Source organism: Pollachius pollachius, assembly GCF_949987615.1.
Source record: "Pollachius pollachius genome assembly, chromosome: 3".
Classification (NCBI taxonomy): Eukaryota; Metazoa; Chordata; class Actinopteri; order Gadiformes; family Gadidae; genus Pollachius; species Pollachius pollachius.
Genome location: NC_136936.1, coordinates 44,162,142 through 44,178,734, shown reverse-complemented (window position 1 = coordinate 44,178,734; position 16,593 = coordinate 44,162,142). Strand labels below are relative to the sequence as shown.

General features: G+C 41.0%; 3 protein-coding genes across 4 annotated transcripts; 2 read left to right on the top strand and 1 right to left on the bottom strand.

The window, feature by feature from the left end:
* The first annotated feature begins 299 nt into the window (after positions 1-299).
* Positions 300-4,149, top strand: LOC307073016 (growth hormone-regulated TBC protein 1-A-like). Of its 2 annotated transcripts, XM_079732670.1 has the most exons (9): positions 360-439; positions 717-756; positions 963-1,108; positions 1,199-1,357; positions 1,590-1,714; positions 2,058-2,154; positions 2,279-2,451; positions 2,755-2,940; positions 3,326-4,149. In XM_079732670.1, exons 3-9 carry the CDS (start codon positions 1,018-1,020, stop codon positions 3,416-3,418), a joined length of 924 nt encoding a protein of 307 aa, XP_079588796.1. In that variant the 5' UTR covers positions 360-439; positions 717-756; positions 963-1,017; the 3' UTR covers positions 3,419-4,149. The 2 variants fall into 2 exon arrangements, with proteins under 2 accessions (XP_079588795.1, XP_079588796.1); XM_079732669.1 differs by lacking the exon at positions 717-756 and having other exon boundaries at positions 300-439.
* Positions 4,150-4,270: 121 nt separating this feature from the next.
* Positions 4,271-9,857, bottom strand: LOC307073017 (lysosome-associated membrane glycoprotein 1-like). Its single transcript, XM_079732671.1, has 6 exons — positions 9,563-9,857; positions 8,287-8,444; positions 7,707-7,844; positions 6,983-7,049; positions 6,396-6,563; positions 4,271-5,945 (listed from the first exon to the last, which is right to left on the bottom strand). Exons 1-6 carry the CDS (start codon positions 9,609-9,611, stop codon positions 5,806-5,808), a joined length of 720 nt encoding a protein of 239 aa, XP_079588797.1. The 5' UTR covers positions 9,612-9,857; the 3' UTR covers positions 4,271-5,805.
* A 1,125-nt stretch (positions 9,858-10,982) lies between these two features.
* LOC307073011 (uncharacterized protein) lies at positions 10,983-13,946 on the top strand. Its single transcript, XM_079732661.1, has 6 exons — positions 10,983-11,134; positions 12,324-12,418; positions 12,590-12,607; positions 12,851-12,907; positions 12,998-13,036; positions 13,695-13,946. Exons 1-6 carry the CDS (start codon positions 11,068-11,070, stop codon positions 13,770-13,772), a joined length of 354 nt encoding a protein of 117 aa, XP_079588787.1. The 5' UTR covers positions 10,983-11,067; the 3' UTR covers positions 13,773-13,946.
* The last annotated feature ends 2,647 nt before the right edge of the window (positions 13,947-16,593 follow it).

Sequence of the window (16,593 nt, the reverse complement as noted above, 5' to 3'; positions counted from 1 at the left end):
TGACATGTTTTCATTATCAAACATGTATTTACTTTCCTTTCTGAAAGAAATCCTATCTTATGTTATGTTTATGGACTTCCTTCTTTATTTCATTTCAAGGTAAATTCCCATCCAATATGTTGAATTCCTTTCAATAGGCCTAGTAGCCTAGGGCAAAATAATTCCCCAGTATATTTGCAACTTTTTTAAATGCACCCAAATGATGGGCTACCTGTGGCTTACCTGGGCATTTCAATTGGGTCCGCCCCCTTGTGCTGCAGCAAAGGTGACGTTTGAATTTTTGATCGCTCTCCCGTAAGGTAATATTTGTCCCTAGAGCGTTGTTTTGTTAAGGCTTATCATTAGCCGACGCTTACTTTAACAACGTACTTTTTTAAAAGTACGCTGCCCTAATGGATATGGAATCAAATGGGAAGGATACGTATCTTCCCAACGACGGGTAAGCGATGTACAGTTCCGTTGATTGACTTGCCACATCTTTCCGTGACTTTTATTCGTTGCAAGGGCTCCATAGGGGTTAGTATCTGTTAGGTTTGGGTCGTTATGCGTCGAGAGATCTTACAATGACCGTAGGCCATACACTGCATATTGTTAAACACTATTATTTATAGGTCAATACTACCCAAGACTTTAGGCACTTGCTACTCTAGGTTGATTCAACACATTGACTTGCATCATCCACCATTCTAATCTACACGCACTACTCCCTTCTTTAGGGACCTTGTATTTTGGTGATTATGCCTCGTGTGGCTAAAGGTAATGTAATGCCGACTGAGCAACTGTCATTCGATATTCAAGCAAGAGTAACCCTACACTGCATAGTTCATTGTAGTTCTAGTCACCAGGGAATATAACATAAGACTAGAAAAAAAGGACTGTGTTGAACTGTTCTAGCCATGAACATGAGTGATCAACCATTTATGTAATAAGTGGGCCTACATTTGTTTTTAAAACACCCATAGAGTGGATGCATATGGGTTTTCAATACCTCAGGCCTGGGAATCCTACCAAGAGGCCATGAATGAGTATGAAGTGGTTCTCAAGAGAAGATCCATGAAATGGTCCAAACTTCTTCAGGGGAAAGCTCCCATTGAGAAAAATCTGACAGGTAGATTTTGGTATCCCCTCCAGCATTTCTCATCACACGTTAACGATATGTGAATATGATGTGATCTGTATTTGTTGTTGTACCTTGAAGTGAAAAGGTATGTGCGTAAAGGCATACCCAATGAGCATCGGGGTACAATCTGGATGGTGGCCAGTGGGGCAAAAGAACAGCTTCAGTCCCACCCAGGTTTCTACCAATCTCTGCTGGCCATGGAGCACGACCCCAAGATGGAAGAGGTCATCCGTATGGGTGAGCGGCCCTCGCAATACAATACTTTTGTTCTCCTTGAGTTCACATGAAGTGGACCTATTGTACAAGGAATTCACGTGTTTCCAGATATGTGTGTGTTCTATTGTGAGGCTATCAGGCAGTTATGCGCTACTTCTTTGATAGTGTTAAACCTTGGATCGGAGTGGAGTTATATGTTTGTGCCACTTGATTCCAACCTGGTGATTCACTTCATCTCCTCTGTCTATGGTAGACATGCACAGGACATTTCCTGACAACGTCCTCTTCCAGAGCACCGCGGAGCCCAGCCAGAGGACGGCGCTGTACAATGTGCTGCTGGCCTACGGACACCACAACAAGGCGGTTGGTTACTGTCAGGTAGAACACACAGACTTAAGGAAAAATATTGTCTTTGTTTGATTTTCTCCACCTCTGTTTGTCTTTAAGAACAAGGCCAGCCAGTTTTCATTCAGGACTTTCCCTAAGATATATACGTTTAGATATCTGACTCCACATTACGTTTTTAAAGTGGGGATGCGAATAGAATGTATTTATTTACGTATTACAATCAAATATGTGTCTCTTTTATAACATACCACACACAGAAGTATCCCAGTGCTTGAACCTCCACTGCAGGCCGTTCATAGCCCAGATCACAGTAAGTTGATTATGAATGGATCCGATCCTGTCTGATCATCACCCTAGCCTCTTGTCATTTCAGGGCATGAACTTCATCGCGGGTTATCTCCTCATCATCACTAAGGACGAAGAGAAATCATTCTGGCTGATGGACGCATTGATAGGCAGAATATTGCCAGGTATGCCTATAGCAGATTACTGTCTTTGGCATTATCCGTTTCTAATTCTCTCAATGGTTCTCTCTGGTCCTCCTATTCCCATACACACACAGTGGTGAAATAATCTCATTACGGCGTGTTGTAGACTACTACAGCCCAGCCATGCTGGGGCTGAAGACCGACCAGGAGGTGCTGGGAGATCTGGTGAAGGCCAAAGCCCCTGCAGTGGGCCAGCTGATGACCCAGTTCCCCGGCATATGGACCCTAGTCGTGTCCCGTTGGTTCATCTGCCTCTACATCGACGTGCTTCCTGTAGAGGTAGGTTTGGGCGCGGCGTGAGATTGCGTGAGCGGGGCATCATTATGACAGTTTGTTCGTGGTCACAGACAGGGTGTTATCTGATTAGATCGCCTCTGTTTAAATATGTTTCGATGAATCCAATTCTGATTCAGGACACAAACCGGAACCACTCACTCGCATTAAAACAAAAACACATTGTTTTGCACTTGATACACCAGACATCCAAGTAGAGCAGTGTGTTGACGTGGAAAATAACGGTTTGTTTAGAATTTTAATAACAATGGGGAATTAAGGAAGTTTGTGTTTCCCTTTAACCCTCAGACAGTTCTGCGGATATGGGACTGTCTTTTCTACGAGGGTTCCAAAGTGCTTTTCCGTGTGGCCTTGACCCTCATCAGACACAACCAGCCAGAGATCCTGATGGCTCGCTCTCTCATGGACGTGTGTGAGTGCTTCAAAAGCATCACCAAGGGACCCTTCACCCAGGACTGTCACCACTTTATGCAGGTGGGACAATTTATTTTTTAATCCACTGCTCTGAACGCATGATGATGGCCTAATACAGCCTCAACAATGTATTCCTAGCGAGTGGAGCGCTGTAGCCCAATCTAGCATTGGCGATACCCTGGCCGTAGCGGGTAGCTCGAATTGTCCAGCCTTGAGACAGTGTACAAAGATCACACATTTCAACTTTGACCCTGATTGACGCTGACCTCCCCAAGTGTGTCTAATCAGAATATGGCTTTGCCTGACTTTCTAATACCAAACGCTGATCTATATTCTAAATGCCCAACCAGGCATCCAGCTGTTAGTTTACCGCCTCATTGTGTGATGCTATATTAATTTAATCTTGAGATACAACAGTCCTTTTCATCTTCTATGACGGTTTCAGAAAATCTTTGCAGAGCCAGGAAGTCTGTCTATGGCAACCATTACCAAGATGAGGGAATCGTGTCGACAACGCATCATCATGGAGGAGACCTGATAACCAAGAGGACCTGGATTCCATACCATGCTAGCCCTCTCCAATCACCTGTAACTATCACACCGCAGTCACTATGGCAAATTATATACAAGTCTTCCTAAGAAATCCCAATGTAGCACTTTCTTATTGCAATGTAATCCATATTAGAACTTGAATCCGTATTCCTGGTCCTTAAATTCAATTTATTTCCAACATGTGGAAACCTATACCCTTTGGTCTGGACCCTTTTAAGTAGCATGTATAAGACCGGCAAAATGCAGATGTCTCTCTATGCCTGGTAAAAGTAATTTAAATATGGCGTTTGGCGTTAGGCGTAAACACATTAATGGTAGGCATGGTCAACATGCCCACCCGTTGCTAGTTCGATGGGAGCCCCAGCACGGTCATTCAGTCAGGGTTAGGGTTGGAATTGCATCCCTTTCTAAAAACATTTTTTAATGACTTTTTTGAAGATCCTTTTCTGTGTGCATTTGACCAGTCCAACTTTACTTCCTTGTTTCTGGTTAATCATGAATTGATTTGTTTTTACCTTTTTGAAATGCTTTCAAACTACTATTCTATTCAAATAGTAGACACTTTTCTAAAGTTTACATACACGTAAGTTGGGTCTCAGATATGTGTTCCACACACATTACATTTGTATCCCTGCCAGGGATGTTGTAGCGTGCCACCCTCACTGTAAACTAGTGCAGGCTGGCACACCTACGCAGGAGGAAATCCCAGTCTATACAGTATCTACGGCTACAAAAACACCAGGAAGATGCATAGTATTTATGATACAAATCACTTTTCAAAACTCTGTACAATTGTGAATGTAATAAATTGTACATGAGGCAAAACCACAATACAACATTTCCTTGTTTGGTCTCTTTAATTAAGCTCTTCAAAAAAAGAAAAATTCAAACATTCCAAATTTAAAACCATATTAAATCGCTACATGGATACACTTCTAGATGAAGAAATATTACTTTTTGTACTTTCCCCTTTCACGTCAAACCATGCATCATTGAGGAGAATAATGAAAGTACAGTTTGGCCACTTTATGATTAAGACACAACAAAGGAAATGTCTCAAATGGCAGCGAGCACTGCTTCCAGTTGGATGAGTACCTTGTGAATTGGCATTAACCATTAGTTATATATCCTACTCATGTCACGGGTGGGAAGGCACTGAATAAAAACTGAAATTATGTTTGGGCCTTTTTTCTTCTTTTAAAGACAAGTTCACCACAGGATTTCCTTGGTGCATTTCCCTTTGCCATATGCAACATGGACAAACTGTAGGTCTTCCCTGGTACCGAACGTCCGGGCTCCGACCGAGAAAAACATCCTCCTTATAACACCTTGGAACCTCTTGGTAACAGTCACTACCTTACCAAGCAATCCTGAGATTCCATCCAATTCCACCATCACCAAATCGGTCACCTTCCATGACGATAGTACCGCGTGCATGTCGTTGAGGGACGCCACAGTGACATCCGATGTAATGTGCATAATTCACCTAATTGCCATTCGACCTTTCAACATGGAAGACTCCAACCGAATCACTAATAATGTAGTTATAGAATCCACACACAGTAGATAATGGGGTATGGCTGAGGCTCAGGCCAGAGCATGGCACAGCAACAAAAACCCAACTTAAGTCACATCTTCATGGTGTTCTTTATGGGGGGGGGGCATTTTTCTTCTCCAGCAGCTCCATCAAGGAGTTTCTGCAGGAAAGTAAAGCTAAACATGCGTACAGATTTGGTTGTCCAGAGTAGAACTGGACACCTTTCTTTTAAAAAGAGGGTTGAGTTAAGCTGCCAATCCATTATATTCCCTTTACATTGAAACTACAACAGCTTCCAAAGCATTCCCCTCAGAATCCGTTTTTTTCCAAGAATCAATAAATAGTACACGATTCGAAAACCTAAACGCTGCATTGGAAGGCAAGAGAAGACCGTGGAAGATTTAACGCTTTACATTAAGTGGGACCAACCAACTGTCATATTTGCGACACCGAACTCTGTCTCTATGCAGGGAAGATTCCTATTCTCCCTTCCTTCTCTCAAAGTCCTAACTGACGCAAAAGAGCACTTCAGTTCAGAAAGCACAACCTTAATAAAACCCAAAATTACCTCATGACATTTGCAAATGTAAAAGGTACAAAAAGAAAAGTAGCCAAAAACTGGGTTGGAAAAAATAACTCCCGTCCAGAAAGTAGAGTGCCAGGTAGAACAATAAGAGGTATTTAAAGTAGCGGGTTCTACTGTGTGGCATGTTTGTGCGCACATGTGTGTGTGTGTGTAAAAACAAACGCTTGTGTGGTCTGCATGTGCATGCGAACGGGGCATGAATTTGGGTAAAATAGTGGTCAAGTTGTGGAAAGCGATAGAGCCGGCTGTCTTAGATGGTCTGGTAACCAGCGTGGCTCCTCTTCCTGCCGATCAGGTAGGCCACAAGGACGATGAGGACCAGGCCGGCCAAGGCAGCTCCCACTATGATGGGGATCAACATGTCATCCATGTCCAGCTGACACTCCTCAGCTGCAACAGATAAGACATTGGGAACAAGAGCAACCATTGGTCAGGTGCAGGGTTGATAGGAAGTGAAATTATCTATGCCTGAAATGATCAAATACATTCGATGTAGCAACATGTAGCCGATGCAACAATAAGTTTTTATTGCATAAAAGTGTAAAGTGCTACCCAAAGTGGTGTGCAAAACGTTTTCAGTCCCATTCAGACCATCCTCAGTGCAAACATACAAAAGGTAAAAGATTTCCTTACATAGACTACGCCTAGTTTGTGGCAGACATGTCAATCAAAAGGTCAGGTAGGATGACGTGTTGACTAGACATTTTAAAAAGGCACCGCTCACCTATTTTCACTTTTCTTGACAACATACATGGCCGAGCTCATGCCTGAATTCAGGCACCACGCCTGAACTCTATCAGGCCTGCAGGTGGCCTGGGACAGAGGTAAAAACCTACACACCTGCTCCGAACTCTCCGTTGTAGCCGAAGGGCTGCACATGCAGCTGGTAAGTGTGGATGGAGAAGCCTTGGGTCACGGTCAGCGTCTGCTGGTCACGACACATGTACGAGTGGCCCAGGGTCCCTGGCAGGTAGTTCAGGGTGAGGTTAACGACCTCCAAGGGGGGATCTGAGGGAGGCAACAATTAGAACTTCAAATGATCCTCTTGGATGATAAACATTTGATTTTAAACGTTTTGTCAACACTTTACAGTAAGGGTCCATTCATTTACCATTACTAAACCTGAGTTCATGCAGTAATAAACATTACTTTATAGCATCAGCGTAGGGGTTAGTACATGACTAGCCCATTAGTTAACAGTTGATAGCTGTTCATGCTTAGAACTGCATTAATCACTGTAAAAAGTGGTTCATTTATGTACCCTTATCAAGGGTTGACAATTTGAAAATTTAAAAAGGAAAGAATACAAGTAGTATGACAATTCAAACATCATGTTTCATAGGAGCGATTAGAGTTTCGGAAAGAACTGAGGGTGACAGAGGAAGGTAACGGTCTGGTTTATAGGTAGGGCCCGGTTGCGTACACACCCTTCATGTCGAGCAACACAGCTGACAAATTCACACCACTCAAGTGGTATTTGTTTGATGTAGTGTTCTGGAAAAAGAATGGGGGAAAAGAAGAATTAAAACCCACTCAATTCAGTCAATACAATCATACTGTAGTCAGCACCAGATGTGGTTCAAAAGCATCAACATGTTGGATTGTTGTAGTTCCCATCCCTTCGCTGTTTTGCCAGATTTCCACTTTTTGTATAAAACACCCCTATAAAAATTTGAGAAATGAAATTATCAAATACATTGGGACAGATTTGTCCCAGATGTGATATCGATAGAACCTTGAATTAAAGAGCAGGCCATACATCATCTTAACCAATAATACACATGAATGCAAGGATGGGTGGAAATAGACAATTAGGTAGTTTGATTTAGGGCCCAAGCTTCATGGCATCTGAACTGTGTTTACTGCAATCTTTGTATCGGGGAAAAAACAATCAAATTAAATTGTATAGCCCTCAATCATCTTAACGAGCTCAGCAGGCTGTCAACAGGCCAAGTTAACCCTTACAGTAAGAACAACAAGATGGAAATTCATCTTCCTGGGACATCGGACATGCCCTATAAATCTCATACAATTTGCACTCTTCAGACGCCATCTAGTGGTCAACTATATGCAGCACATGAAAGTGCAGACCAGAAGCATCTAAAAAGAGGAAAGGACTTTCAGGGCACATGACCAAGAGTTTCATCCCACCAAGGAGAAGAAGAAAGTCAAGTTCATCTTCTGCCCATCGGCCCCATCACTGGAGAGCTTCAGGGTGGCGGTCTCCGTGTCACAGGCGCCGGACGCCGAGGTCACGTTGGGCTGAACGTTGATCACTGATGCCACAGTCTGGGAACACAGAGAAGCGCGGCCAGGGCGACGTGTGAAGGCATGCGTACACCGCGCCCATGTCTGGGCCCAGGTTGCACAGCAGGAGTTCAACAATGTTTGACGAGAGAACAACTCAATTCAAAAATAAAAGTGGTAATGTTTTCCCAGTAGTTATTATTATATCCCGCTAGGGCTGCATAATTAATTTAAAATTAAATCAAAATCACAACTTTGTCCCCTGAAATTAATTCAGAGATAATCAAGTGTGCCTGTTATAATCAAGTAAAGTTACAAATTGTAATTTTAATTTGTCATAATCATACAGCCCTTCCCCCAGGAAACCACACCTAGTGTTTCAGTCTACAACAGAGCAGAGGACCGGTCACTACAGAACGCCCTGCATTATGCAACATAGGGACCTGGTCTGTCCAACACCACAGTGTGAGGAAGTGTGCGTCACCTTATTATCGGAGGCCGAGGGGTAGGAGACGTTGAGCTGCAGGCCCATGATGGCCATCAGACAGATGGATCCATTGCTGTTGGAAACATTGTAGCTACCCCATGCTGGCGTGCTGGCAGTGTTGGCATCAGCGGCTACACTCTGGTGCAGAACAGCAGCTGTTAGGGTATAAAGATGGAGGCATTAGCAACAAACAACTACATTTTGCCATAGAACTACCCCAGAACCCGTTATCTAAAGCCTGCTGATTAGAACACGTATTATACAGGGAATAAATAATTTGTTGTGTGTAGTTGATAGGTGAACAAACGAACATATGTCGATCAAACCCCTTCATATCCAAAGCAAATTCTGGAAATATTTAGAAACTGCTAACATGCATCTGTTCAAGTAGATAGATAGATAGATAGATCCAACTCAAAGTTAACAAGTGGCAGTTATTGAATATAGCAAATCAGACTCTACCAAGACAATACTAATACATTTCTACTGTCAGTGGCATGTCTCATGGCCATATTGTATTCCATTAGCCGTTAGCCACTATTGCCTCCTACCTGGCCGTCCAACATGACAGGAGTCGAGCAGTACAATCCTAATGAAATGTGCCCCACAAAAATGATTGATCAGTGATGAAGATTCTAAATATCAATAATACCCTAATGTAGCCCACGTTGTGAACATCCGTCAAATCTAGAATTTAAGAGTAAAAACATTTTAGATTTCATAAAGAGCGAATTCAACAATGGCAAGATGTAGGCAGTTATTAAACATATCGGTCATTTCCAATAATAACCACGTGATTGTCGACTCTTGCACAAACAAACAGAAGAACGCGCATGCGCACACGGACCACAGCCGCATTGAAACTGCGATCTGCATTGTTGTTCTGATTAAAATCAGAAGCCTTCAACGAAACCTACATTGCAATTCCAGCAAACTTGTTTACGATTATTCCTTAAAAAATGTGTCTAATGACGCAAACATCTTTGTGATTGAATACACATTATTCGATCGAAATTTTAAAAAATAACTTCGAAGCATTAATGATAAATTACACGTTTCTGACGTTTGTCACTGAAATTGGAGGACGGGTAGACAAATCAATGTCTCAGTAAATCAATGTTGCGTTGAGCATTTGAAACGCAGCACGACCCTCGGCAGCTCATCTGGACTTTAGTTGGACACCTTGGAGAGAACTTTTCCATCCGTAGCAGCATGTATAATAAACTCTGCTACGCACAGGGGTGGTCAGCTTAATAAGTGTCAAAATACTTACCCAAAAGTCCAATGAAAAGTGCGGACAATACAAAAGTAAACCGCATCATGTTGGTTTCAGATCGCTCAGTGCTAGCAGACAAAACGAGAATCGGCTAGCTGGCAATAACGCAAAGGTAAGTTGACCGGATTTGAAGCCAAACAAACTCTTCGTAGCAACAACCACCTATCTTATGGACATTAAGATAAACCAAAAGAAGATTCCTATTGCAAAATTGTCCGCGCTGAAAATCACAGCACCGATATAATAATGTCTTCCTAGTGGTGGTTGCTCTACCAGCAGCTAAAGGACTCCTGAATCACGTGACGAAGGATATAACAAACACTCAGGCGGGTCACGTGACGGAGGGTATAAAACCGCCCAGACAGGTCACGTGAAGGAGCATGTAAGGAACGCCCAGACAGCTCATGTGACGTCTCTTTTTCCATCATCGTTTTTTAGTTCGATACTGTTCAATTGAATTCGTCCACCTAGTTGTGCGTTCATAATACGATAATAATAATAATATAAGCAAAGGAAAAAAGTAAAACTCATTTGAGCCTAATGCTGATCGTTAGTTTGCTCTTCGCTTTACTAGAACCGGCCTGCTTCACTTCATGGCACTGAGGTCAGCGAAAATGACCCTAAGAATTTGACGTCTGCCTACTTTTTGACATGGCCCTACTATTGTCAAGATGTCTTCTCTTATCCGTTCAACTTCTTTTTTCCATTTAATTACTTACCCCTGTTCTATTTATATCACTTTACACAAATATGGCAGTGAAAGAAATCCGCCATGCTGACAAAATAATTGACAATTAACATCAATGATACGTTTATATTATATATATTTATAATTATATATATCATTCTCAGTGTAGGCCTACACAAACTAGTCACCTTACAAGAAAATCAATTCAGATGTAGACATTAATTAACCATTATTCTATTGAATATTTGTGTTTCTCACCAACCTAAAATTTAGTTACAAGTTGGTATAAAAAAGTATTCACTCATTGTGCTCAAATTAAAATAAACAATCTAAGAGAAGTAGAAGAAGAGTCAAAATAAGTAGTTATTGGCCTGTTAACTTTGATGATATACCTGCCTAATGGTTTGGGGATATCGGAGGATCCATGCAACGCTTCACTTTGGATTAAGTGATTCTCTTTAATCTGTCAATGTTGAAAGGAGACTATATTCATTGATATGCTTGTTAAGCCTGCTGTATGGTTGGGTGCAAACCAACTTCGAACTGAACTTGCATGTTTTCTGTTTTTCTGATGTGCGATGTTGTGCAATCACAAATGCACCTGTGAATGATTTCAACGTGCTTGGGCGATGGAAACAGAACAAGACATCCGTCCATAACGGCAGGTATTTTGGTGCCAGTGCAGCCTCTTCCTGTGTTCAAAGTGAAGGGAAACACTAGACTGTGTCACAACGCGACATGGGTGCACCACAAAGGCTTCAGCATCGTATAGGGGAGAAAGACATTATTGTAGCCTGCTTGTGAAGATATCAACATGACAAACACACAGAGGACATATATGATGGGGCTTTTCGTAGTGTTGATGCTCGTCCATTCAACAGGTAGGTGCACCTCATTTTAAATTGAGTAATATGTTTACAATACATATTTCTGTTGAGTTAGTTTGCAGATTTGCGTACAGGATTTATAATAATCATAATTATAATACATCGTATTTATATAGCGCTTTTCTCGCACTCAAAGGGCTTCAATGTATGAATATATTTATGAATATATTTAATTAATTTGTGAATTAAATATACAATGAACTACAGATTTCTTTTGCTGCGTGCGTATATGTCTCGGCGGTTAGACACATGAATATCTAGTAAACTTTATCTAGATTTCTTTTCAATTTAATGAATTACACATCACTTATACACAATATAAATGACAAATAACAAAAATCCTCTGATTGACAAAAGATGATCAGAGCTGAGGGCATGCACATCAATAACAAATTGAAATCATGTAGGATATGTATAACAGGACAAAACTTTAAAATAGATGTTTTATATATTATTGTGTGTTAGATTAATCTGAATGATCAAAGACAGACTCAAAACCTCTGTGCATGTAATTGAATAACATTTCCCTACGTAATGATGCGAGTAGCAATACACTATAGCGTACTGCATGTCAAATTTTAAACAAAATCAAAACTTAGATATGGCTAACATTCTACATTTTCTGAAAAATTGTAATTTCTATTAATTATTATACTTAAATAAGGGAATAAAACCATTAATTACCTAGCAATAAGTATTAAAGTGTCATTAAGCAACAATAATATATCTATGGACATATCATTTTCATATAAAATACATCAAATATAGGAACATACAATATGAATATCTGTAGGTGTCATAAATAAGTTAGAATCTGTAGTTAAAGTCAATACAATTTCATATTACAAAAAAATAGATGGAATTAACTGACACCACCTTTGTGTATTGATATATAACTTATTTTTGGATGTAATAAAATATGGCCATGGAAATTAAACCCTTTTCTAATTATTAAGCACATGTTGACTATCCATGGCCAAGTTGTCACGCAGCCTGCTACACCACAACGGCCTCAGTGAAATAGCAGGCCATGTAGCCCTTTGTGACAGGAAGTCCTCTTTTTTTAACAGGCAGATGTGCGTTACTTACTCTTACATTTCCCAAAAGCAAGAGAATTGACATTTACATGCACATATTTATTTCCGCCATAGTTTAAGTATATCCTTGTGTTTCCTTCAATCAGAGGCCTTTTTGACTCACCCTGGCAACTGTTACATGCTGGACGGGATTCTCATTTTTTACTGCATTGTTGTGACTGCCCTGTTTTTCAATATCAAGGTGAGATTCAGCACAACTTCAATGTTTCAACTTCTAATTTCATTAGCATTAACCAATGTAACACCCCCCCCCCCCCCCCAATTTGTTAAAACTGAAATGTGCTTAGGCCACTTGTAAACATGATAATTTCTTGGAACTTTTCTCATATAAACAATGTTTTGAACTTTTCAGTATTTTCCTAAACAAACGGTAAGTACATTTTTTCTGCACACTTTCTGACCAACACTTTTCTCATCAACACTAGCTGGTACTCATGAGTTGAAATGTAGGCCCACATTTATTGTATTTATTTTTCATTCTAGATTGGAATGAGCGATCACATACACCAAATTAGAACAAAACACAAAAAACATTGAAGACAAGAATGCACAAAGGGTACCTGCAGGCTACATTCTTATCTCAGATATGATTTAATCTTTTTTTAATTTCTAGGATCTTCAGAGAAAATGGAGCAATGAGGGTCAGCCTGTCATTGAATTACAGGAAATTGTAAGTTTATCAAATAAAGTATATGAACATATTCCAGTCTCAAACATCTCCTGGGAACCCGAATGATGAAATACACAATGTTTTTTCTAGAAACAATCTCGTAAGAAAAAGAAGCGCCAAGTTGATGGGGTAAGCAACAATTCTCTTGTTCCAAGTCTGTTGTTGAAGACACCTGAAGGGTATGTGGTGTACAGAGGAAATAACATGTTTAGACAAGCAACAGCTTGGGTTTGTGGAAATACCCAATTTTTGATTATTCAATCACTTCAGTAGGCTCCAAGGGCATAGGAACCGGGGGGGACGGGTCCCCTCCGATATTGGAGACAGGCGCATTTGTCCCACCTAAAAATTATACCAGGGGGAGACAAATATTTGATTTTATTTTGAAAGCGCAACACAGCGTCTTGTCACCGCTTCTCATTCTAAAAAACTTGATGATTGAGCGTGCAATTAAAGAATTGATTTGATATTTATCAGTTCATTACTGCCATTCAAAATGTGTTTTCCTTTACATTTACAACATACATTTACATTTTCTTAGTAGAATAAAATATATTTGAATTTTTTCAGTGTAGTTAATTTATGACATATTTCTGTTCAAACCATTAACGGATCTGTCAGGTTTCCGATATGTGTCCCCCCCAATGTTAAACTCATTCCTACGCCCCTGGTAGGCTCACACCAGTATATATGTAATATATGTCAAGGTTGATACATTTCTTGGTAAATGTGTTTGTTTTCTGACATTTTTTCTATGATTCCTCAACATGCGAATTTCTCTCCCCAGTCTAATCGCATCAGCACTATGGACGCCTATGAATCGCTGGCTTCCAGTGGCCCCACCCCTCAGATACATCATCGCTGATGTCTGCAGTTGCGCTTGGTTTTAGTTGGACATGCATTTCCAATTTATTTCCCTTCTAATTTGAATGTTCTGTAAAGCTATCCTCTTGAATCTTCTTTTGGCCATTCCCATGTAGGCCTTTACATATAATACTCATGCATAAGAACCATTAAAACACAGTACAACATGTTAAAACACTTTGAAAATGGTTTAATGATGTTGACAACAAAAGAGAACTGTACAGTTTACAGTAAAAGATCTTTATATGTGTATAAAAAACAAAACAAAAAAAATACAGCAGACAAATGCATCAAAATATCGACTACGTATCCTGATTCACATACGGTTTCTACCCAAGCTTCCTGTTCTACGTCTCCGACCCTGAAGGCCCGTCGGTTCAGAAGGAGGGTCTCTCCCTCCCTTCGATGTCTGCTGAGCAGGATTCTCATCCTCATAGTGACACCGAAAGACTCAGGTTTCAGGTTCACGACGACAGTGTGGGTATTTAGAGTTCTATGGACAGTCAGATTCAGATTCAGAAAAGAGAAAATGAGAACTGGGAGCCATTCCTTTAGTTTCGGCCCCGACTCACCAACAGAGAAAGCAATGCCTTTACAGAATGCCTTCCCCTCCAGATACACAAACAGAAGAAATATGTACATGTTTTTTCTTTTTTTTTTCCTCTTCTTTTAACCATGTTCACTTGGGATGGGAACCGATATCACACACGCACATACACACAACACACCCAAAAACATACAAAAATACTATTTTTTTTAACCTACCAAGAGTAAGACAGTTCTGCAATTAGTTCCATGCTGTGACAGAAAAAAGAGATACGACTAACAAGAAGTTGAACAGACATTTTTATCCCCCACTTAGGTTTCTCAGAAATATACCAAAATATACATCTAAGCTTTGGAATTACTGAGGCTATGACAAAAGCCAGTGCTGGGTTTGTCTCTTAATACACAAGCTGTGGGTTGAAGGACCGAGAGAGATCAAGAGACACAGAACAGAGAGTCATCTTTGGTATCTGCATTTGTCAAAAGTTAAATATTTGGATTTTTGCTTTGGGATATCGGCTTGTGAGATCCTGCGACCACACGTGTAACAATAGCTTTGAGATAAAAAAACAAAACAAAAACAGAGCGTCACCGAAACCCGCCGGGGCCAGAAGTCAAACGCCCCGTGAGCCAGTGGGACGCAGCTCCGGCAGGGTGCTGCATCGTGATGCATAGTGTCACAGCGGAGCCCCCCAAGACACAAGAGAGACATGAGGTCCAAAGCGGAGCATGGACAACAAGAGAGTGAAGCGGTGGAATTCTGCGGGAAACCGGCAAGACGTGCACCCCGGGATCACGACAAGCCCCCTAGGGAATACAGTGTACGGGTGGGAACGACCACAGACAGACGCAGTGTGTACGGAAGAGGCAGCGACAGAGCATCTACGGGGTAAGGTCTTTAGGAAAGGGACAAAAGTAACCTAAAGCAACAGCGATGAAGACAGACAGATATTAGGTCCTGAGCATTTACAGTGTGCACAGGATAAACCCTCAGTGTGTATTAACAAACATCACGCAGCCATCACCGGATTGGTTTACTTTTGATCTGCTGGAGAAGCCCATGAAGACCCACCCTGCCTCCTAACTGTACCACTCCCATGTCAGCAGACACGACTGTCTCTGGGTTCAAAATGCTAAACCAACACCGATGGGCACTTGGGTTGCAGTGTGATGTCAAGCAGTGGCCGGAAGCCAGGAAGGGGTAAAGGTACTTCCACATACAATCACTAGTAGTCTTTGGTTAATGTTGTTACCACAGAAAAGAGCACTACGAACAGAGCTGTGATATACTAATCGCCAGGGAGACTTATACATGTACCATAACGGAATCAAACAAGAAAGGATTGTCAAATCATAGGAATATATGTTATATAGGGTGGGAGGGGCATAGAAAAGCATTCCACTACTTAAAAACACAAAACATAACCAAAAATATTTTAAGCAAGGCGTGTGGTTTTGCTGACGCATATAAAAATAAAATGAATAAATTATATACATATATCTTACAATAAAACATTTTTAAAGACTGCTTGAAAAAATAAATGTAAACCATGAGAGGGTTTACTTGTGACCTGGAGGGGGATGGGATGGGGCAGGGGGGTAGAAAAAAAACAAACCAATCGATACTGGTATGTACAGTCTCTCCCTGGTGATGGCATCTCACAACCCCTTACTATAACCGGCAGGCGCGTGGGCTTCTCCATCAATATCGTATGTTATTTTTAGTTTTTTTTTTTTTTTTTTTAATCACTATTATTTCTACAGATTAAAGCAAGTTTGACTCGTTCTTCGTGATAGAAATGAGGTATACAACAGCTCCCTTGCCATACAGGTTTCCCACCCTTCGAACATCAACCAACGGTAAAGCGGCTAGCCAAGTGGTACTGTCTTGGCCTGCTGAAGCGACGCAACGATCCATCATTTAGCGTTAGAAAAGTGATCACTGAATCCCCGATCGAATCAAAAAGCATTCAGGCCACGGCGATGTCTGGCGGATCCTTGTGTGAGACCACACATTCAGTACAGAGTGGAAACCAAATTAACAAAAAAAAAAACACATCTTGTCCTATCAAAATAATCGCTTTCTTTGCAACGGATCGAGCCAAAACTTAAATAGAAATCGGTTGGGGAACCCACTGTTTGGTTTAATGAAGACAGGCAGGTTCTCATTTCAGTTGTATAACATCCCTCAAACACATCTTGGAAGATGGGGGGGGGGGGAGGGGTCCACCATAATGGATTTCTGGATGCCCTCCCAATTTTCTCTGTAATCCAAA